Raw genomic sequence first — 23,086 nt, forward strand, 5'->3', positions numbered from 1 at the left:
TTTTCCAAAAGAACCCAAATGCCACAATACAACATGACACTATACAGAACTGCACAGAGGTGAAATCATAGTATGTACCTGAAGCTTACCAGAGCTGGCTTCCCCCTCTGGGTATGGCTACACTTGCAGCTGTACAGCGCTGTGAGTTAAACCCGCCTTTGTACAGCTGAGTAGGGAAAGCGCTGCAGTCTGTCCACACTGACAGCTGACAGCGCACTGGCATGGCCACATTTGCAGTGTTTGCAGCTGCATTGGGAGCGATGCATTATGGGCAGCTATCCCAGCATTCATGTGGCTGCAACGTGCTTTTCAAAAGGGGGGGTGGAGTGTGACAGGGAGTGTGGGGGGAGAGAGAGTGGGTTTTGGGGTGCTGAGAGTGTGTCAGCACGCTGCCTTGCAAGTTCCAACCCCCCTGCCCCCCTGCTTCTCATTCACTCACTCAAAGAAAACAGCAAAATGTTTGCTTTTTCTCTCTGGTACTTCCTGGAGCCGATCACAACAATGAAAAGAGTGGCCACTTGATAAGAGGATTATCACAGCGCAGCAAGTTAACTCCTCATTCACACTGACACCTGGGAGTTGTAGCCACTACACTGCATCTCTTATTCCTCTCGGGGCGGTGGAGTACCTGCAGCGCTGTAGCCAGGGAGACACAGCGCTGTACGTGCCTTGCCAGTGTGGATGGGGAGTGAGGTACGGTGCTGTGGGTGACTTTATTGCGCTGTAACTCGCAAATGTAGCCAAGGCCTCTCTCGTAGGGGAGCAGACAGGGCCAGCTCTGGCTTTTTTGCCGCCCCAGGCAAAAAAGCCTCCCACCGCCCCCCGGAGCGCAGCAGGGGAGGGCGCCGAGCCCATTCGCGGGCCACTCTCCCCAACTGGCCGGAGTGCCGGGGGGAAGGCAGTGAGCCCGCCACGGCTCCGCTGGTGGCCAGAGCCCCGGGAGGAGGGCGGAGAGCCTGGCCGGGGCTCCGCTCTCCCCGGCGTCCAGAGCACCGGGAGGAGGGCGGAGAGCACGGCCGGGGCTCCGCTCTCCCCGGCGTCCAGAACGCTGGGAGGAGGGCGGAGAGCCCGGCCGGGGCTCCGCTCTCCCCAGCGGTCAGAGCGCCGGGGGGAGGGCAGCGAGCCTGCTGCGGCTCCGCTCTCCCCGGCGGCCGGAGCGCCACGGGGAGGGCAGCGAGCCCAGTCGCAGCCCCGCTCTCCCCGGCAGCCAGAGCGCCAGGGGAAGGCAGCGAACCCACGGTGGCTCCGCTCTCCCCGGCAGCCAGAGCGCCGGGGGAAGACAGCGAACCCACGGTGGCTCCGCTCTCCCCGGCGGCCGGAGCGCCGCGCCACGCCGCCCCCCTCCAGGTGCCGCCCCAAGCACAAGCTTGGTGGGCTGGTGCCTGGAGCCGGCCCTGGGAGCAGAGAGCTGCTTTTTTGCTTTAAATCTTGTAGGACTGGGGCTTGCACATAGGAGGATAGGTTTTGGCCCCATGTTGTGACTCCAGTTGTGCAAAATGATAATTTAGACTACTGTATGTGGGCCAGCTCCATGTGACAGAGGTTGCTGGGCTCCAGGCCATCCATGCTCTGTGCCCACAAACACTAGTCATAGCCTGAGTGTGAGCAGGGGTGCTATATAGCCACTGACTTCTTTCCTTAGGCAGCATCTGAGAATCTGCCCTACCCTAGCTGAGGGCCCTGAGGAATGACATCCATATGAGAAAGGTTAGGGACAGGTTTCCACTGACTGAGTGATCACCAGGAAGAGAAGGTGGGATGGGTTGCACAAGTGATGCAGCAAGCTGACATTTCTAAAATTGAGCTGTCAGTTGCAAGAGGAAAGGCCTTTTGTGAGCAACTGAAGATCGAGAGCCTGCCCTACAATGTCCTCAAAGATAACTGGGATTTTAAGGGCCCAGAATCCCAGTTCTCCCATCTCTTTTCTTACCTGTCTTGTGAGGGCTACTGCTGCAGCAACCTTCATGGGTGCAATAGGGGTAGATAGAGGATCAGCAGAAGGCTGCCCACCTTCCCCCCACCACAGGTGGTTGCATATCACACTGATAAGCAGTGGGTGTGGGTCCTCTCTCTTCCTATTCTGGGCTGGCAACCTTCAGGAGCTGTTGGCCTTGATGGCACTGGCTATGCAGGAGTAAAAGGCAACTGTACTTTCAGTTCTCAATAGTTCCCCTCATAGTTTTAGGACAGAAGTTCAAAACCTGGGTATCATAAGTTATGCTCCTAAATTCATATTTAGGCACTCATGTGGCCTGATATTCATAACAGCTGAGCACCCACAAATCTAATTGCATTCAATGGGAGCTTCTGGTGCTCAACATCTTTTGACAACTAAGCCACTTTTATTTAGGTGTCTAACTATGAGCTTGGGAGCCTAACATTAAGTACCCAGGTTTGGAAATGTTGACCCTAGTTCTTATGTTTTCTTATGTGTAGATGAATATTCTGAGGTCATCTTAATTCGCTTAGAAAATTACATAATCTCTGAAGAAATGAAGCTTGTTTTGTGCTAGTGACCAAACTAATGTAGCAAATAATAAAGCTGTTCTACTCAGGACAACGGCATTTTGCAATTAGTCTTGTTGCTAAAGCAACTTGTGCTAAAAATGGGTTTCTCCAACTGCAAAGACATTTTTTAAAATGAAAACTAATGTTCCGGAACTTAACGCAAAAAGTGCATCTTTACAACCGCAGGAGCCATATTGTTTGTAATATCAAAACAACACCTTAATAGGCTACTAAAGAAGCGCTTTGCATCAAAATAACACCACCAGCTGTTCTTGGTTCAGGCATATGTATTCCCATGTAATTCCCTGCACAGATGAACAACTGATCATGGATCATCTATTTTCTCTGCACTATTCTCCATTTCTCAACCCATTTAATTGTCTAGTTCTACTACCAACAAACAAGGCATTAAAAATTACTTAGAAACCCAATTAAAGGAGGACTGTTGTTTTTGGAGAATCCTGCTGGCATATGTTGCTGCCAGATACACAATATTTAGCAAAAACAACAAGGAGTCTGGTGGCACCTTAAAGACTAACAGATTTATTTGGGCATAAGCTTTCATGAGTAAAAACCTCACTTCTTCGGATGTCTCTACGCATCCAAAGAAGTGAGGTTTTTACTCACGAAAGCTTATGCCCAAATAAATCTGTTAGTCTTTAAGGTGCCACCAGACTCCTTGTTGTTTTTGTAGATACAGACTAACACGGCTACCCCCTGATACTGGACAATATTTAGCAACAGTCACACCATGATTTGAAGGTTTACATTTTTAATATGGTGACAGCACGTTGCAAGTTTCATTATAAACTGAAATATAACAGCATGCACTTCTGTTCATTGTGCAAACTTCCTTTTCAAGCACATGGCATTAGACAATTAATTATATGAATTTCAGCTGTCTCAAAGGAATATGCAGTATAGTGTACTTTTAATAGCTTTTAAAATCAGTTGAAAAATGAGGACAAAGATCATTTTGGGGGGAGTTTCTTCCATTGATATGTAGATGATTTTCATGCATAACACCCTTTTGTGTAAATTGCAGTTACTAAAGTAAATCCCCTGGAAATCAAAAGGCCAATAAAACTTTTGTAGGTAAATAGTTTTGAGGATCTGTTTTTCCATTAAAGAAAGCTGCGCTTTTTGGATTGATCCTCAGTCTTGCAGTTTTCAATCAGCCATACCACAGAATGCAGCTACTTAAGTAGATGCAGTTGACAAAAAATGTTAAAGAAAATATTTTCTCATTCTGCCAAGCCCTGCCATCCTTAGTCTCAAGAAGCCACCAGATGCAAGTACTACTCAATGGGAAGAAGGGTGGTAGAATTGGGTTAAAAGTTATACATTAGCTTATGCTTCATATATTTAAACAGCTTCAATGCTAAGGCTTCTGGCAACAAAGAAATCACCTCAAGGAAACTATGGTGTATCTCCCAGGTTGAATCTTAGGAGCATTTTCATGGCTCAGAATAACAAAAGGTTTCACCAAAATATCCTGTGCTTTAACAATAAGTTTTTTATCTTAAAATATCCCATTAAAAGCTGTGTTAAAAATATTCATTATTTGCAACTGTTCTCTCCCCAGACTATGTAACACTGGGGCCTATCTCCAGAGCAGTGCCCAGTGATAGCTGGGTGTGGCTCACAGAGGGGGCAGCTACAAAGCTGATTGTGGTTCCTGGTTCTTGGATCAGTTGTATGCCTAAGGCCCAGGCTGGTGTAGATCACAGCAGGCTTCTGAAGTTCAGTTCCCTCTCTTCTGCGTCTTCACTGGCTGGTGAAATGAGGATTAAGCAGATGGAAGAATCTGAAGTGAGAGCAGCTGGGGCCTCCCTAGGGAGCTTTTGGTCTCTCGGATGTCCCATCGGTGGGAGATGAGCGCTCTTTCTTCTCTTGATCCACTGTAACTACTGCCATGACCAGTGCTTAATTTGCCTTAACACAACTGTTGTAATGAAGAAAGCTCGGATACAGATTTCTTCCATGCCGTCAGGCACGACTCCAGGGTTTTTGCCAGCCCAAGCAGCAAAAAAAAAAAAAAAAAAAAAGCCGCGATTGCAATCTGCAGCAGCTCCACTGCCGCCACTTCATTCTTCGACTGCAATTTGGTGGCAGGTCCTTCACTCCAAGAGGGAGTGAGGGACCCGCCGCCGAATTGCCGAAGAGCCGGACTTGCCGCCCCTCTCCGTTGGCCGCCCCAAGCACCTGCTTGCTGAACTGGTGCCTGGAGCCGGCCCTGCATGCCATAGCTCTAGCCACGGTCTTTTTTCGACATAGTGGGCTAAATTGTGGCCTGGCTTACACAGTGGAATAAGTGGGTGAAAGCAGTGCTTAATTTGTCATAAAAGAGAGGCCAGAGCTCAAGCAATTTTTTACTTTCATAACTGACACAGCAAGCCCAGAGATGCTGGGGCTGTGAACTGCCAAGGCTTGAAGTGCCGGGGTTCAGCCCTGGCAAGTCCTGGCACAAATTAAGCACTGGGTGTATATCACCTCCTGATTCCCTTGTGATGACTCTTTATTCCACAGGTACAAAAAAAGGAGAGTAGGCTCTGCAGACCTGCCACTTTCCCCTGCTCATGGGCGGGAGTGGTTAGGGACAGAGCAGAGCCTTGGCTTTGCCTCACACAATGTGCCGACTTGCAGAGTTACACTAGTGCACTAGGGGAAGTAGGCTGTGCTAGGTTTAGGCCTAGGGCTGGGCATTTCCCCCTTGTAGCAGGGGAGACCAGTAGGAAGCGGTAGAATGTGACTCAAGAACAGTCTGCTCCAGAGACAACAGAACGATGCACTACTCCTTGCTTGTGGCTTATAGTTCATTATCCAGCCCAAAGGTAGTTATTTGCAAACTTTTCTAAGTCAAATACTAGTAATTATTATTGTTTGAGTACTCATCTCTTCAGTTAGTAAAACTGTTTTATTCAGTTAAATTGCAATATATCAATGCATAATTGTAATAGTTTCATGAATCTTATCCCTCTGCTCCAAGGCAGTTTGATTGTCTACATGCAGCAGTTCCTTGTGATTAGATCCACTGATTTATCTTTCCTTAAAATGCTCTTAAGATGTCAGTTCTGTATATTAGCACTACTGCAGCTATTAGCACTTTCAGTCTTGCTTGAACACCAGCCAAGGAATGTGGGTTATTGCTGAGATATGACTCACTTTCTGATTTATCTTTCTATTTTAATATTTCTGCAACTGCTTGTAATTTTATCTCTATGGATTCCTCACCAAGGGAACTTTTTAGTGGTGGAAATGATTAATTATCTTTGCATGTACAGATACAAAGAGTACCGGACAATTGATGTCCTGTGTGAAATTTTCTGACAAAACAACCAAAGCCTTTGACATATTTTAACCGGACAGAGCCAAATTCTTCCCTCAGATATGTGCCTGCAGCTCCCACTAAAGTCAACAGGAGTTGTGTGTGTTAAGGTGAAATTTGACTCCTTATTTAATTGTTAGTGATAATCAGCTGTAAGTGATCTTGTAACTTTACCGCTCTAGCTGTTTAATTTTTCACTCAGGGCTTTATGATGATACTAGTTTTATGTACAAAGGGAGACTTTTAAATTTGGCAAAATCGTTTCAAATGGTTGTAGAAAATGACAACTGTTCAGTTTCAAAACTCAAAGGTTGACTTATTTAGCAGTATGTATCAGAAAGCCTATAGACTGCTTTCACAGAAGTCCTCAGAATTACAGAGACAAGTAAAACATAGGTACTTAATCCCTTCTGCCCTTCTCTGGTGGCTGAAATTCTCTTCTTTTACTAAATCTAGCTTTCCCTGCAACACACAGAAGGAAAATTAGATGTTCTGCATTATCTCTGTTATTGTCTTGGAGAGCAAATATTCACATGAGGTTTGTGATCTAGCTCTAAGTCTCAGGGACTGAATTAAACTGGTATAGCCAATATGCCCTATTGGTACTTCTTGCTGACCTGATGTTGGCGCTCCATTAGAAATATGTCAGACTTTTCCTTCCCCCTCTGTCTCTGGTCCAACTCTGGCTCCACTCCCTCTCTGCCTCCTTCCCATGAGCACAATTTGTGCTGGGCCTAAATGCACAGCCAGCAGCCTCTTGTCTATTCAGATTTACAACATTGCTATAAAGGATTAAGCATTACCATGGGATCATGCAGGCCTGGACTGGGACACTGAGAACTTGCCAAACAGGCAGCCATTCTCTTGGATGTGCCAACTGTGGACTGGCAAGTAGAATGATCAGAATTACTATTTATTCTGCTGACTGCTTAGTGGCCTGAGACATTTATGGAAGAGGAGAGTGAATAAGAATCTTGGTTTAACTCTTTCTCTTCTGGAAAGAAAAGTCCCCATTTTCCCTCCTCTGAGGAGATGCAAGAAAATAGACAGTTCCTATGGCCTTGACAGCCAGCTCCAAAATCTTTGTCTCAAAAGGACAAAGGAGAGAATGGACTGAAGGGAACGGTGAGTTGAATTGAACCAGTCTACATCAGCCATCCTCCTCAAATACCTGGGATGGCCAATACTCATGTGAAATCTCAGGAGCTCCAAAACAGAGATGGGTTTGGGTACACTCACTCCTCTGACTGAACTTTCATTGTGTTTGGTTTTGGAGAGTCAAGTTCATTGTAAATAATTCCCATATGTGGTATGATATCTAAATACACACACTCCCGTCAAAATGGATTCAAGATACTATTACCCCAATGTAGCTGTGTCTAGTTTCTGTAATCTGTCCAAATGTGGGTCAAAAGTTAGTGTGTCAGCTTTAAATCCTGGGGAAGGTTTAATCTTTGTGCTGAGAGATTGTTAATAGTTCTGCTAAGTGTGACTGTTGGGTACATATATCAGAATTCTTATTTGCCCTATTCAAGCACTTCCAAAGAGCAATCGGAAGTCCCCTAACCTGTTCAGTTACCTATCAATCTCTAAGCATTTCTAAAAGGACCATCTCTGTAACATTTGAAACAGAAATCTGTTTGCAGCTCATCAGCTCCAGCACATTACGAGAAGGGTAGATCACATCTAGTAATCAGCTAAAACAGTATTTAAGTGCAAAATGTGAGATCTTCTACAAGGCACTACCTCCAAGTGTTGAGTCCTGACATATCTAACTTTCTCTCTAGTGGGGAGTTCTCTATCATAATAGCAAGAACTTTCACTAAGGTTTTGAGCTGCCTGAGCATTCTCTACTCCTGACAGTATGTGATGATATATATGTTTGTTTGTTTATATTATGTAGGCACAGGCCTATTACAGAACAATCATCATTGAAACACATTGCTGCTTTCTGAATTTATAGGAGAAAGTAGAAGTAGCAGCTTTTACAACTGGTGAATTTTTTGTTTTCACTTTCCCAAACACTTGTCATTATTTTTTTTAATTACAAAAGTTTAGCAATGCTTTAGAATTTGCACACTTTGTAAACTGATTGTACAGACTTCAGTCTTTGTAATCACATTTCAGACTTTTCCCTAAGTAGCAATTGCCTTTTGACAGGCTACACTCACTGAAGTGCCTCCTTTAATATTAAAGTGAAAGATTCAATGTGTAGCTTTTCCTTTAGCTGCAAAATGTTTTTCAGAGATCTCCAAACTCAAACATAGCAGGCAAGATCCTAACTTAGCACAGTGGGGGAGAGGTGGTTCTAAACTACCTTTTCCACTACCCAGATTCTGGGCCATGCTGGAACCAAATCAGCTCCTGGGGTAATTTAGGGCAACCTAAGGGCTGCTCTAAATTATACCAGCTGCAGCAATCCTTTGGAACCATTGTGCTAGTCAGCGATCAGGTGGAGCACCACATACTCTGTGTACACCACCTTCTCCTTGGTCCTCTTCACCTCTAACTAGCCCCCTACAAAGAGTGGTGAGAAGTGGGTGGCACAAAACTAGCCCGCGATTTCCCTCTGTTGGAGGAATCTTTGGTTGTTCCTTTAGTGCAGCTTTCCACTGCTCAGCAGCTCAGAGCAGATGGAGTCAGGCCCATTGTTGCTTACTGATTTCCGTCAGTTTAGAGCTGTTTCAAATAGCTGTTTATGACAAAATAAATGGCATCCATCAGAAAAGCTGTCACAGGTGATGTAACAAATATACAGAGACAGAATGTGCCTCCTTATTTGGATACTATGGATATTATCTTACTGCGTGCATTTTTAAATTGGTCTCTGAGGCAGGGACTGTCATTTATTATATGTTTGTAGAACGCTTAGCTCAGTGGGACCCAACCGGCTTGTGGTATTTAGGCCAGGTCTACACTAAAAAGTTAGGTCTACCCAGCTGTGTAACTCAGGGGTGTGAAAAATCCACACTTTCAGTTGATCTAACCACTCCCCCCCCCACACACACACACACCCATATAGCCAGTGGTAGGTCGATGGAAGAATTCTTCCATCAACCTAGTTACTGCCTGTAGGTAGAACTCCTAGAACTCCTCCCGCTGGAGTTAGGCTCTAACACATTATCAGGGGTGCTCGACCTATGGCCCACAGGCTGTACACGGCCCAACAGAGTATTTCATAAGACCCACGGCCTGCTTCAACAAAATATACTAATGGCTGATTCATTAGCATTTTGTCATGTTTACACAAGTGTGTAAATAGGTTGTTTCTATGTACAGTATGTCTAAATACATATGAAACAACATGAACTTAAAATATAAATCAATACAGGTGACTTTAAATCTTACTAAAATGTGCAGAATCTGTTTGGCCTACACAAGGTTGTACTTAGGTTTATGTGGCCCTCCTGTGTAATAAGGTTGGGCATTAATTAATAAGTAGTACTACAATTAGTCATGGACTAAGGTGGCAAAATCTGACCCATAGTAACGTCAAGCATGCAATATGATACTGGCACTAACTGCTGTTAGAAACCTCCCTGTACACGCCATAAGGAAACTGTTCCTTTTAAAATATGCCTGGAGTCCCAATAATATCTATTATCATTAAGGCCCTGATCCTGTACTCCTTGCACAGTTTGAGAATTTGCAGGTACATAAGAATGCAGGATTGGGCCCAAAGTAACCTACCACAAACCTCAGGATTTTAACACATTGTATCTGAAGAACACATTCACATATACAATACCAAGATGCTGTTTATACTGGATTTTCTATTACTTGGATCTCACTGAAGTTACCACAACAAAGTTCCATGGTACAATGTGGCATTTGCAAGAATAATCCTAACAATACCAGTGAACTCCTTTAAAGGGGTAAAACATTTATCACCATACCTAACTTCCAAATTCCACATGAATACTAGTCATGTCTTTGTAGAAAATTATTCAATAAAAGCTTTATAACTATTTCCTTGTGGAAATACTTCTGTTTCTGTGTAAGACACTGTGATAGAGCAGTTCACCATTGGTAACTGTAGCAATTTTTTCTATCCTATACAAACCTCATAGAAGATAATCACTTTGCCGTTCATAAGCTGACAAACATAGAAATGGCTTGATATTCCATACCATAATAATATTGATTCAGTTAAAGAAACACTTACTGGACTGTAAGAAAATACAGATCAATGCAAATGTACCGATTAATTTCATTATACACATCTGAATATTTCCTGCATTTTCAGTGCCTGTATTTATGGAAGTCTCCATCTAATGCTTAGGCTCCAAAAGACATGTCTGTGCTACACTTTAAAATATTTTAAAAAGAATAAAACCCAAAAGCTTTCTATAGAGTCACAGCCTTTTTGTCAAGTCAGAAAACGTTCAGTCTGTCTTCATGGAAACCTTTACTATGACTACCAAGAGGGGAGTCCATTTCCAATGTCTCCGGGAATTACACACATCCTTTAAATTGACTGACAGATTTGAAATAAGTTGTGCAATTTTTTTTTATTTGGAAATATATTCCTATTTTTAACATCAAAGTAATTTCTGGGCACTGAGCAACAGTTGGAATCTTCCCTTCTCTCAGACTGGTAAAAGAACTGGGGAACAAACTTTTTTTTTTTAATATGCATAAGCTTAAATTTTCAAAAATGACAAGGTAATTTTGTGGGCTCAGCTTCAGCCACTTTAAAAGGAGCCTGATTGTGAGAAATGCACAGTACCCACGTGCTGAACACCAGGCCCTTTTTGAAGTGGACACCCAAAAATTGGGCACCTGATATCACTAATCACTTGTTAAAATTTAAGCCACAATATATATCCATGTGGGAGCAAGCATCAATAGTTACTTTCAGATGGAAAATGCAACAAACTGATTTCAATGAAAAGTAGAGATCCAAAATTTATGTCGTTGAAAATGTCCATTAGCAATTGATCCAATAATCCCACCTACTTTGCAGCATTCAAGCCTTCCCAATAATCTTTTGACTCTAAGTGCAGGAAAATTTGCAGCTTTCCCTATTCTGAGTAGTCTGTTTTTTTTATAGTAACTAATGTACTTAAATGTAGCTGACAGGTGACAAGAATAGCTACTAAGCATCCCTAATCCCTAATTTTTTTCTCACCTTCCCCTGTGCAATCACAAGACACAGATTATGTTTTAGGGCCCAATGCTGCTCCCAACAGAGTCATTGACTAAACTTCTGGGGGCTTCAGTAGGAGTAGGATCTCAACCTCATTCCTGAAGTGTCATTGTAACATATATGACAAACACAGGCATATCTTTAAGAATAAGGTTATCTGCATATTTGTGAGGGACTGTATTATGGCTGGCTAGGGATTGTTACTAAGCCCCATTCAGGAACTCAAATCATTGAGGCGGGAGAATTTATTGCAGATCTTGGGACCAGTAAACAAATCAAGAGAAGTACCACCCGCTGGGATGAATTGCATATACTGGTGCCATTCTGTGAGGTGGTGCAGTTACCTCAGAAGTTTGAAAGGCATCATTCACGAAACTGAGCATTTGTTTACCAGTTTATCTGCTTCACATTATTATTAATATGTTGTCCAGTGGCACCTAGGAACTCCACTCATGAATCACAATGGCACTGTACAAACAGATAACAAAAAGACAGATGCTGCCACAAAGAGCTTACAGTCTAAGTAATCACATCTCTCAGACTCAAATTTAGTTTCTTCATCTAATAGTTCACAGGTGTTGCACAGAACATGATGAGAGCTCTGTCTTTTCAGCATAAACAATAGAACAGGCATAGATTGTTTCTAAACAGTACCCTACCAATTCTGCTTAAAAAGAAATAAAACAACTTGGAAGAGAAAGAACGATAGTGGCTCTGTTTAAATTGACTACATTAGAAAAAACAAAATTGTAAACTACATGGCAAAAGTAAAGAGGAAATGTCTAGCTGCTTTTCCATTTAAGGCATGACATCACTGCCGTATATTTAATCAGCTAGATAATAAATTATTTACAGACTCAGAACCAGTAAGTTCCTTAAAGGATTTAGAAATGGAAAGAATAGCCCTTATGATGGTAATAATGTTTAGGATAAAGCTAATTCTTTGAGTTGATTCTGCTGAAATATATACCATAATTGAAATTACTCCATCATATACTTTTTCTTTAATTCCTTTCACATTGTTATTGATCTCTCAGGAATTTCAGTGTAAATGGAAGTTTCATCTTTCCTTCAGTGATATTGCTCTTCCAATACTTGTGCCTGATCCTGCCAGGCATGATGGGGTTCCGGGGACATCATAGAATATCAGAGTTAGAAGGGACCTCAGGAGGTCATCTAGTCCAACCCGCTGCTCAAAGTGGGACCAATCCCCAACTAAATCCCCAAATGGCTCCCTCAAGGGCTGAACTCACAACCCCAGGTTTAACAGGCTAATGCTCAAACCACTGAGCTATCCGACATGCTGAATGGCTGCAAATCCACATTCTTCTCTAAGGCAACTTGATTGCAGTGGGAGTTGAGGACACTCAACCTTAGGTCTCAGTCCTCCAAGGTGCTATGTCTACACTTAAAACACTACAGCAGCACAGCTGCATCTGTGCCACTGTAGTGCTTCAGTATAGACACTTAGTACAGTGACAGGAGGGGTTCTCCCATTGCTGTAGTTAATCCACCTCCCTGACAGGCAGTTGTGAGGTTGATGGAAAAATTCTTCTGGGTCTTAGGTCAGCTTAACTACATCGCTCAGGGGTGTGGATTTTTCAGACCCCAGAGCGATGTAGCTGAGTCGATCTAATTTTTTAGTATAGACGTGGCCTTAGTAACTGCAAAATCACATATATCTGTTTATAGTGTTAATGAATGAATCAGGAAGGAACAGAATTCTGTTAGAAAGGAGAGATTTTTCTATTCAAGTATAAATATATTGGTGACAATAAAAAACCCAATTCTGCATTACTTGCATACCCCAAATTCCCAGTGACTTAAAGGAAGTTTAGAATACTCATGGTATGCTGGATGAAGCATAAAGATTGGAAAGGTCTTCCAGAAAGCATGCATGACTCAAGCAGGTTTGGTTAAAATATTACAGTTCTTCTTGTATGATAGTATTTATTTAACTTCTAAAGAATCATGAAGCCAGAGTAGTTCTAGAAAGGAACCAACTGAGTGGGTTTTCAATTGGACTAAAAGTTGCTGCTTCTTATGTAGATATTTAGTTAACTGTCTCCCAAATTAGGTTTGTGCAGCTATATTGGGCAAAATTCACTGGGCACCTCAGCCTGAGCCACACCAACTTAAACTCCCCTTAGACGCGTACCCAGTTAATGAGGTGTAGCCTATACCTCTTACACATCACGTCTGAATTTTGCTCACTTTTGAATCTGAGGGAATATAAATTTGTGTAATCTATATGCTAAAAATCCAGAAGAGAAGACATTAGGGGGAAAGCAACTAATAAGAGGTATTATTTAAGGAAGGTTACCTCTTACTGCAGGACAACCATGCTGCCAAGTCTCTGCAGCCCATACCTTCCCCCAAAACTCCCACTCAGACAGGTTCCTACATCACAGATGCGGTGCTTAGCAAAGTTAACATTGACTCTGTGAGTATATTAAGTTAGCTCTGGAATCTCCATGGGGCTAGTGGTGGAAGAATGATGCTTGACTTCCCCAGTTCCACCCTACACCACCTCTGACCCAGCCCACCCCATCCTATAGGCAGATACCTATTCCTACAGAAGAGCTTCCACAAGATATAGGGTGGATGCCATAGAGGTGGCACTGCCCACTTTTGCACTCCCTGATGAGGATCTCTGGGGTTTTCATCCTATGAAGGTAGAAGAGATGATACGGCCTGCAAAAAGCCTAAAATTCCAATGTTTGATATTGTCAAGGATATTACCTTAGATTCTCCATTAAGTTCAGTCCTGTATAGATACTCACCGGAGTGTGCTTTTCCTAATTTGACCTAGTCCCTGTGGAGCCTGTAAAGTGTCAGTGATCACTATACTAACATTTTAATAAGTGCTTTGCACAGTCTTAATATAGCATGCATTAATACAACCTAGAGCATAAACATTTACCAGCTGTTTTATTCAGGTACTTCAGACAAAGTCTGGGTTTCATTTTAGATGCTCAGTAACCGCATGGAGCATCATTAAATCCTGTATCTGAATTCTAAAAGCAGCACTTAGGGAAATAAATACCCATTTTATGTGCTCATGTGTCAATTTGAGTAGCCAGGGTGAGTATGGACATCCTTATATTTGAAAAGTGGGCCCAGAGGGTGAAAAAACAAATTGGATACTATATCTTGCATTGGATACGGTCCTTGCATATCTTTAGTAAGACAGGCAAATTGCCTATCACTGAAGTGCATATAGGTCTATTATTCCATCACCTTTTCAGTTATATTTCCTTTTAGCCTTCTATTTGATATGCATCAAAACTCTCCTTCAACAAACTGTCTCTGAATGTCAGTAAAGTATTATGCAAATACATTGAGCTGTTCCGCTCTCTCTGCACATATTTTAGGTATTATAAAATGCCATCACTTGAAAGGCATTGTGGTCCTGTGGAATGAACACTTCAGGATTTTGCATGGTGCTGTGGAACACCACACGCAGAGGGTATTTCTCGATAGGCAAAAAGGGTGTGTTTTTCAACTGAATTAGCTTAACAGATTGAAAAGAGGCATTACAATGCAGGCTAACCAGTTTGAAGCCATGTTAGCTGGCCATGGTGTAGGCTCCACACTAGGCTACAACAGGACTTTAAAAGTGTTAGACTGCATCTCGCAGGGCTTTTGCTTAACACAACTGAAAATGAGGCCTAAGCACACAAGGGCTTTCAGTGAGATTTAAATGGTACAGAAGATTGTGCTGACCCTGTGTGTGGAGTGAATTTCACACACATACTGCAAACCTTGTCCCCTGGGTCTCACTGAAAAGGATGGCTTGTTTGAAACTGTGGTTTTTACTTTCATTAAATACTTAAGTTCTTTCAAGATTTTCCTTGGACTGATAGTGATTCTCATCTCTGGGAAAGATGACTTGCTGCAGGAAGAGCTATTTCTGCTTAGAGTTCTAACAAAGAAAAGCAAAAATGATATGCCCAACATGTTAGTTTTGTCTCCAAACCCTGCTTCTTGCTTTTCCCACAAGGGGAAGCTAATTGGATTACTGTGTATGCTCCCTACACTGTTCCACAGAGCAGGTTTTTGGGGTAGGATGGAAGGCTTTTTTCCTCTAAAGCAAGGTCAAATATACAGGCACTTCCATCAAATCCATTGTTCTTTGTGAAAGTTCTTTGACTCACTTAAATAATGCATACCATGTGATTTGCAAGTTGCAACTATACACATAGAGTTTTACTCAGTGATATGCACCTCTCACCCAAAAATGAAGGGCTTTCTACTTACACAAATGAAAAAGGGTAATTCTACTGTAAATGAGATAGCATGAGATCAGTGCTATCTGGGTGATAGTTTGCTGTTCAAATTAAAATTTTGGTCATTACTAGTTGCTGAAAATATTCTATGAATCGTCACATCTCCAAAAAGTCGCTAATATCTCATGGTTACCTTGAAAAAACCTGCACCTGATTCACCACTGTTAATCCATTTCTATGCCAGTGTAACTCCATTAAAAATAATTACTCTTCTAGCTCATCTCTTTATTTCTCTTTTCTCAGTTGTTACTAAACATTTAGTAAGATTTCACTAAGGATTTATCTGCAGCTGTTCCTTACCTGACATCAACCTTAGTTTACAGCATCACAACTCATGATTGTATAACAGATTTGAAGTAAACAGAGGTTAAGGCATCAGGCTTCACAGAGAATTATAATTTTAAGTTTGAAATAAGCGGCAGGAAAGTATGAACTCTTTAAGAACCAAAAGATCCTGCTTTAATACAAGTATTTGTTTATTAATATACAAAACAAGGAATAAACAAAGTAAAAAAATGAGAGAATATTTTCATTGTTTTGTCCATTAAAAATCAATCACTTTGTAATTCTAGTTCCAGATTCTATCTTAAAAGGATATATTATCCCCTTGATACATGTGTATAACTTCTATCATTGGTTTAACTATAACACTATCACTAGGGTAACTATAACAACTCAGGGAAAAGACCTGAGTATCTTTGTCGATAGCTCAATGAAGACCTCTGCCCAATACCCAGCACTGGCCAAAAATAGCAAACAAAAATGTTAGGATGTATAAGAAACAGGATAAAGAATAATACTGAAAATATCACAGTGCAATTATGTATATCAATGGTACAGCCTTACTTGGCATGTGAGGTTCAGAGATGGGCAACAAGAATTATTAGAGTCATGAAAAAACTTAAAAATTGGGACTCTTTGCCACAGAAATGGATAAAAGGATATACAAAGCAATGAATAGTAAAAAAAAAAGGGAGGGGGGTAAGTCAGCCACTGCTGTTCACCCATTCTCATAACACAAGAATTAAATTTAAAGATGGCAAGTTTAAAAATGATGAAAGGAAATACTTTTTTGTTCAACATTAAAGAGTATGTGGAACTCATTTCTACAAGATATAATTGAATTCAAGAGCTTAGGAGGACTCTACTAAGGATTGGTCAATACATCGTGAGCAAGAATATACACAATTGTAACAGCAAATATTAATAAACAAGAGTTTTGAATGAGATATAAACCTTCATGCTTCAGGTTATAAGACAACCTCTGATTGTTGGAGGTCAAGAGGAAAACTTTCCTGAGGGTAGGTTATCCATACATGTCTATTGCAGGATTCTTGCACTTTCCTCTGAAACAGCTGGTACACTGTCAGACAGGACCAGGCCCGCTGACAGGAATTCCGGGCCCCAGGGCCAGGACCGTCCTTAGGGGCGGCAGGGCCTGGAAGTGATGAATCCGTTACCTCCAGGACCGACCCCGCGCCGGCCCGGAGGGCCCCCCAAAGTGTGGGGCCTGGCTCCGGAGCGGTCGTGTGTACCAAGGAGTCCTGCTGCCTGCCCAGGCAATTTGCCCTTTTAAATCACCCGGGTCCCTGGGCAATTGCCCCTTTGCCACCCCCTGTCGGGTGGACAGGACACAGAAATAAATGGACCACTTCTCTGTTTCAAAAAGGCAGTTCCTATGGCTCTATCCATGCTAGCAATTATTACTGATATATATTGATTAATAAAATCCACTGGCTTTTAATTCAAGGTTTCAAATTGCTATGTTTTTGTTGACAATAACAGCAAAATTCCCAATAGTTTAAATAAAATTATGAAATATCTTCGGGCCAGATCCTCTCCTTTGCTCTAACCCCTTTGCACTACTCAGGTAGCACAAGGGCTGTAAATAGCCACTGGCAAAACCACTGGGTGGAGAGGAAATCCCAGCTGGTGTAAAGTTGCTGGAGCCAACTGCTGCCCCACACAGGCAGCATACTGAGGGAGGGAGTTTGGTGGGGGTGAGGCTGGTCCTACTGTGTCGATCCTCCACAGGCATAAATTTCAACAGCTTATAGCCTGCTGTAACTTATGTCAGGGCTGGCCCAGTGCAGAAAAAGGGAGTCACAGCAGGCTCCCTGAAGCTGCCTCTCCCTCAGCTTCGGGGTGAATCGAACTCATAAACTCGATTTAAACATTGGAAACAAATTACTAGTAAGCTGTCCTGCAGTCAGTACATACCCTATCCCGGTTTTAGTGTCCACATTTTTCACGTGTATTTGCCTGTGTGTAGGTTAGCAACGATAGGCTGCGGGTGTAAAATAGGTTAGTCTATGATTGAACTGATTTTTTTCTTTTTAAAAATGCCATCAATTTTTCCTCTGAGAATATCTGTTATTTCCCAAGGAAAATTAAGCAAGCAAAAGAGACCCCTGGTGGAATTGCCATACAACATATCTGCCAGCTGCAGTCAGCATTCAAGATTCTTCTCTGCTAACTTATCAACTAAATAACTTTGAGTCATGTTTCTACTCTGTATTTTTTCTCCTAGCCACTGTAGTGTTCAAACGGGGGCATTCACTCGGTTTGCTTGTCTCAGCTCCAGACAAAGAGAGAAAGAGACACACAGCACAAGTACACACGAGATGTTGGCATCTCCGCTTTTGCACTCACCTGTCAATACTTATCACACACAAAGTCATAATGGAAGCAGTGCAACACATCACATCCATAGCAATGAAGACATTACAGAAAACGTGGCCAAAGATCCACTCTCCTCCAATGAGGTCCGTTACGCTGACAAAGGGCATGACGGCCAGCGCTACCGAGAGATCGGCCAAAGCCAGGGAGACAATGAGATAGTTGGAGGGCTGCCGGAGTTTCTTTACAAAGCACACGGAGATCACCACCAGGCAATTGCCCGCGATGGTCAGCAGAGTGATGAGGGAGAGAATGGCCCCGATAACAACTTTCTCCATGTTGCCGTAGCTGAGGATCTGCTCCCCGCAGCGAGTGTCATTGTCGGCCGCCAGGCTGGAAGCGGGGCTGGGGCTGGCGGTGACATCCTGGATGATCTTCAGCCAGCGGGGGTGCAGGGAGCCAGCCACCATCCCACTGCTGCTCAGCTCGCGGGGAGCCTCCAGGGCGAAGGCTCGGAGGGGGCCGGACACGTGACTGCTGTTGATGTCCATAACCATCTTGACGGGTGCTGCCCATGAAGCCGCCGGCTCCCAACACGCTGGGTCCTGGGGAGGGTCCCCGAGCCCGCTCAGCCCCCAGCTCTCCGGGGTTCGCCCCCGCGACCCGGGCAGAGGCTCGCTCGACAGTCCGCGGGAGAAGCGCCTCAGCCCGGTTAGCTGATCATTGCCACCAGAGGTGGGGCGGGTGCCTCAACTTCCCCATGCCCCGCTGTGCTCGCCGGCTCCGCGCCGCTGGCCGCGCTCCGCGGGGGCGGGCATCTCGCCATGGGGTCAGCCTGCCCTGAGCGCTGCCGTCGGGGAGGCCGCGCCCCACAGCGCCCGCTGCTCCCTCCTGACCCGGGAGGCTGCCTGCTCTTCGCCCGCAGCTGCCGCCTCCACAGCCGCGCCGGCCCCCGCCCAGCCTAGCTACCTGCTGCGGGAGCTGCGGGGAGGGAAGTTTGAGTCTCCCTGGCTGCTCCGCCCCTCGCCCGCCTGCAGCCGCTCGCAGCTGCCTCTGGGCTTCAGTAGCCTGCCCCTCTGAACTGGGGCGGGAGGGTCGAGTCGAGCGGGAGCAGAGCAGGGTCACACAGGGGTCTGCCCACAGCTCTGCCCGCGACCCCGGCAGCTATGGACCCGTCCTGGGCATGCTCCCCTCTGCGCCGTCCCCCGCCACCCTTGCTTGGGGGAAGGGGCCGGAAGGCGAGGAAGGAGACGAGGGGAGAGTGGGAGGAAAAGGAGGGGGCCCTTAGGACTGCAGGCTGGGATGAGTAACTGCCCGCATCCTAGCCCTAGCCCCAGACTGGCACTGAGACTGTGGTATGCTCCGTGTGGGACCAGGGGACCTCTGAAATCACAGTCCCGGGAGGACGTGGGGATGTGGAGAGCCAGGCTTTGCACTCCCACGAGGTTTCGCAGAAGGAAGAAGAATCTTAAGGAGCTCATTTATTTGAAATAGCAGGACCCAGGCGTGTTGGGAGGGCTGATGTACCCTGTACTCTGAGGGCTGAGATTCCTGTGGGATGCGCATTGTGAGGTGAAGAGCAAAGTTAACCTGAGAAGCTAACAAGAAATATCATTAGCAACGTCTCTTGCAGCAGATTTATCATTGAATTTGAGCTTGCCTGTGCCTCATAGGAACTCTATCCATTGCTAGCCTTTCTTTCCTAATTTGCTTGAAGGCTGATTCATTTGACCAGAGTCTGAATGAATTCCTGCTCCATTCATTTTCACTAAATAGCTCTGGATGGCCTCATGCAGTAGTGCATTTGCAGACCCCTAAACTTTTGAATGACCCCCTTTGGATATCTTAGATATAGTCTGTGGACCCCCACGGGGTTGAAATCACTGTCATAGTGTGTTTCTTTCTCTCCTGATGAAATGTGAGCTGTGTTGAGCCCAGCCTAGTGATGGATCCATTCAGCAGCAATGCTTCTGTGCTGTGGTGGCCCTCTTTACAGTTGCACCCAGAGAAGAGTTAAGTTCTTGCAGGCTGCTTATCCAGCAAGAGTTTAGTAGTCATTGGTGTGATTCTACATTGTAAAAGGAAGTTTCTCACTGTTTTGACTGACCTCAGGGCCAGTTCTAGGGTCCCATTACTGGGAGGCGCAAGTGGGTATGTTGGGGCCTTGGATGTCACTATTTAAAAAACAACTAACCTTCCAGGAGTCCAGAGACTAGTTAGACCCCTGGAAAATCTTGGGTTTAAAAAGTAAAATTTGGCTACGATGTCAGTATTTTGGTGTGATTTATAATATATAAATAGGTACTTTGGTTTGGGGGTTTTATTTTATTTAATTTTTCCCCAAAATGTATCAGTATTTATTGCTACAACAAAAACAGGTGAAAATCAGTGGCAAAAACTATTTATAATTTTTCTGGGTAAATATCAGCGTTTATTTTGGTGGATAGAAGGACGGGATGGGGGGAAGTATTCAGTAGATTGATGCTTTGATTAATGGAATTCAATGTGGTTTGCTGCAGAATTAAAACAGAACTCCAAACACAATGCTACCTCTGAGTTTAAGAAAACAATATCTCTCTAATCCCCAAATAAAACTTTTCATTTGAATAAACATTTACTGTTGTAGACTTAGAACTATTAGCCTATAAATATTTACATTTAATAACTGGGCAACACCATTTGCAGTGCATTTACTCAACTTCTTTTCTTCCATTTTGGGGTCTTTTTAGAACTTTTAGCTACTTCCTTGTGTTCTGAAATGTATTCTGGTACAGATTTTTGTTTTCTTCCCATTTTAGTGTGTCAGATCTTTAAACCATTATCTGCTAATTACTTGAAATGTGTACGTGATGGCCATGAGATTCATCAGTACATTCAGATGCGCATGTGCTTCAGAGCTTGCATGTCTGCCCGTTTGTGTGTATCTTCTAGACTAATACACTAGACTAATAGGCTAAGCCTTACTTCAACAGGCAGCTTTGCATATACACACAGACTAATGAATTATTGTAATACATTTATCTCATGCAATGTATTGTATTTTCCTAACAAAACAAGTAATTTTTTTATATATTTGAATGATACAACAGTAGGGTGAAAATCAGAAAAAAATGAATACTTTTTGTAAAAACCAGGATTTTTTCAGTAAAAATTGGTTTAAACTGAAAACAAAGGGGCTTATATGTAAAGGATGAAGCCTCTCCAATCTGCTGCCGTTCTGCTGCTTAACATTGGATAACTTTGCGCACATTTTGGCCTTTCTGACAATAGCTTTGGGGCCCCTTGAAGATCATGGGGGGAGGGGGGACAATGTCCCCTTTTCCCCTCAGTAGTGCCAAGCCTGACTCAACTAGATGATTATGATACTGAGATCTGACAGAATTAAATAAGTTAAAAACAATAAAATGTGGAGGAAAGAGGAACTCTCTGCCAGTGGAAAGTCACTAGAGGAGATTCCATTGCCTCTGCACTAGCTGCCCTGACTCCCAGTGTAAAGAGAAGGAAGGGGTATGGGCATGGTGGGACAGAGTTCTGCCACAGCTGATCCTCCACTGGTGTAAGGTCCCTGAGGATCTCACACCAATAATGTATGTTGCTGCCCTGTCTTGTGCCAGGGCTGGGCGTCTATGAATCAGGCAGCCAACCCTGGCTCCCTGTGGCCCCCTACACTCCACTCCATCCAATGAGAATCAAAGCTGTTGTCTTTTTCTGCATTTACTTGACAACTAAAGAATACGGAGGAGCCAGCAGGATTAATATTGCTATGATGGAAGATGTTAATGGCTGCCATCAAGAGACTCTTTAATCAATAGACAATCACATACCTAATTAAAGCTGATGAGTAGGCTAACCACCTTTTTTCAGGCTAAGTGGAAGAAGCAATTAAACCCCTTTACGGAGTGAGATAACTAGAAACAATAGGACGTTACCACCCAAGGCACTGGGCCGCATGGAAAAACCTGAGCACAGTGAAGCCACAACATCCAAGAAGTTTCCTGGGAATGATTGAAATGCAGAGGCTGAGGGAATGACTAATTGCAGCTGCAAGTGACTATATCTGAGAGGCAGAAAGCTAGAGATGCAGGGTACGAGTGGCCCTGACAGTGAGCAGGGGTCCTTGGGGCACAGGACTGGCTGAAAAGGCAGGTTTGGAATTTGTGAGCAAGGAAACTGACAGCTGTTCTTTGTAAATAAACAGATTTGCACCAAAGAAATACTTGATGCATATCATCAATTTCTCCTTCTAATGGAAACAACCCAATAAGGCCTTGAATACTGGCTAACCACTTGAAGCAAAGGGGCAACCAAATTGACAAAAATGCACAAAATAATCACCATCCCACTCCCCCCCCCCCAAACTTAAATACAGGATGGTGTCAGGGATGTACAAAAAAATAAAAGTACGATTAACAGAAAATTTTTCTTGCTTTTTCCCTTCTATTTCTTTATCCCTTTTTTCTTTTCCTTCCATGTCTGATCCATTCTGTCCATCTTCATATCATGTTTGTTTACCTATTCTTTTCTCTCTTTCTTTATTCTTTCCTTTCAACTCTTTCTCCTTTCAAAATCAGCATCTCCTTTCCGTTGGTGCCCATAAAGGTCTGGTAAGTTATTGCTGCTTTGAACATTCGCGTGCTGGGAATAATAAATAAGATATAGGTAAATGTCCCTCCAGCCTGTGGAGGATATGTTGTCAACATGTTGAACATATTTTACCACCATCTGAATTACATTCTGAAGCTAACTATTATTTGAACCTGGATTTCTATTCCCAGCATGTAGTATTTAGCACATCGTGTTTCTGTTTGACTTGTAGCAGAGATGTTGCAGCTGCAATTTTCTTTACTGGCTTTGTGAAAATAAATCACCACCACTTTGTGGTAGTAAAACAGAGTGGTAAACATTCATTTCTTTGGTGTTTCTTTTCTTCTTCTCAAAATAAATGTTAGCATCTGCTCAACTTAAACAAATGTGAAATGAATTTTTCACTTTTTTGATGACTACATTACATATACTGACTGCAGCAGGCAGCACAGCTGTGACAGATATCGCATCCCCATTCAGTATCTTTAGGGGCCATTGTATTTAATTTATGAATGGTTTATATATGAGTATGATTGTGTTTTTCTCCAGGAAGAGGGTAACCACAGGTCCTCCAGGAACTAAAAATAATGTGTGTGTCGGGGAGGGGGG

At 43.4% G+C, this 23,086-nt stretch overlaps 1 protein-coding gene across 4 annotated transcripts in view; it reads right to left on the reverse strand.

The window, feature by feature from the left end:
* HTR7 (5-hydroxytryptamine receptor 7) overlaps positions 1-19,062 on the reverse strand; it is a 56,414-nt gene extending 37,352 nt beyond the window's left edge. For all 4 annotated transcript variants that reach the window (XM_054033261.1, XM_054033262.1, XM_054033264.1 and 1 more), the window contains exon 1: positions 17,927-19,062. In XM_054033261.1, coding sequence (XP_053889236.1) covers positions 17,927-18,450 — 524 coding nt within the window. In that variant the 5' untranslated portion in view covers positions 18,451-19,062. The remainder of the gene's footprint in view (positions 1-17,926) is intronic.
* Between the last annotated feature and the right edge of the window lie 4,024 nt (positions 19,063-23,086).

Source organism: Malaclemys terrapin, chromosome 7 (assembly GCF_027887155.1).
Source record: "Malaclemys terrapin pileata isolate rMalTer1 chromosome 7, rMalTer1.hap1, whole genome shotgun sequence".
In the NCBI taxonomy this organism is placed as follows: Eukaryota; Metazoa; Chordata; order Testudines; family Emydidae; genus Malaclemys; species Malaclemys terrapin.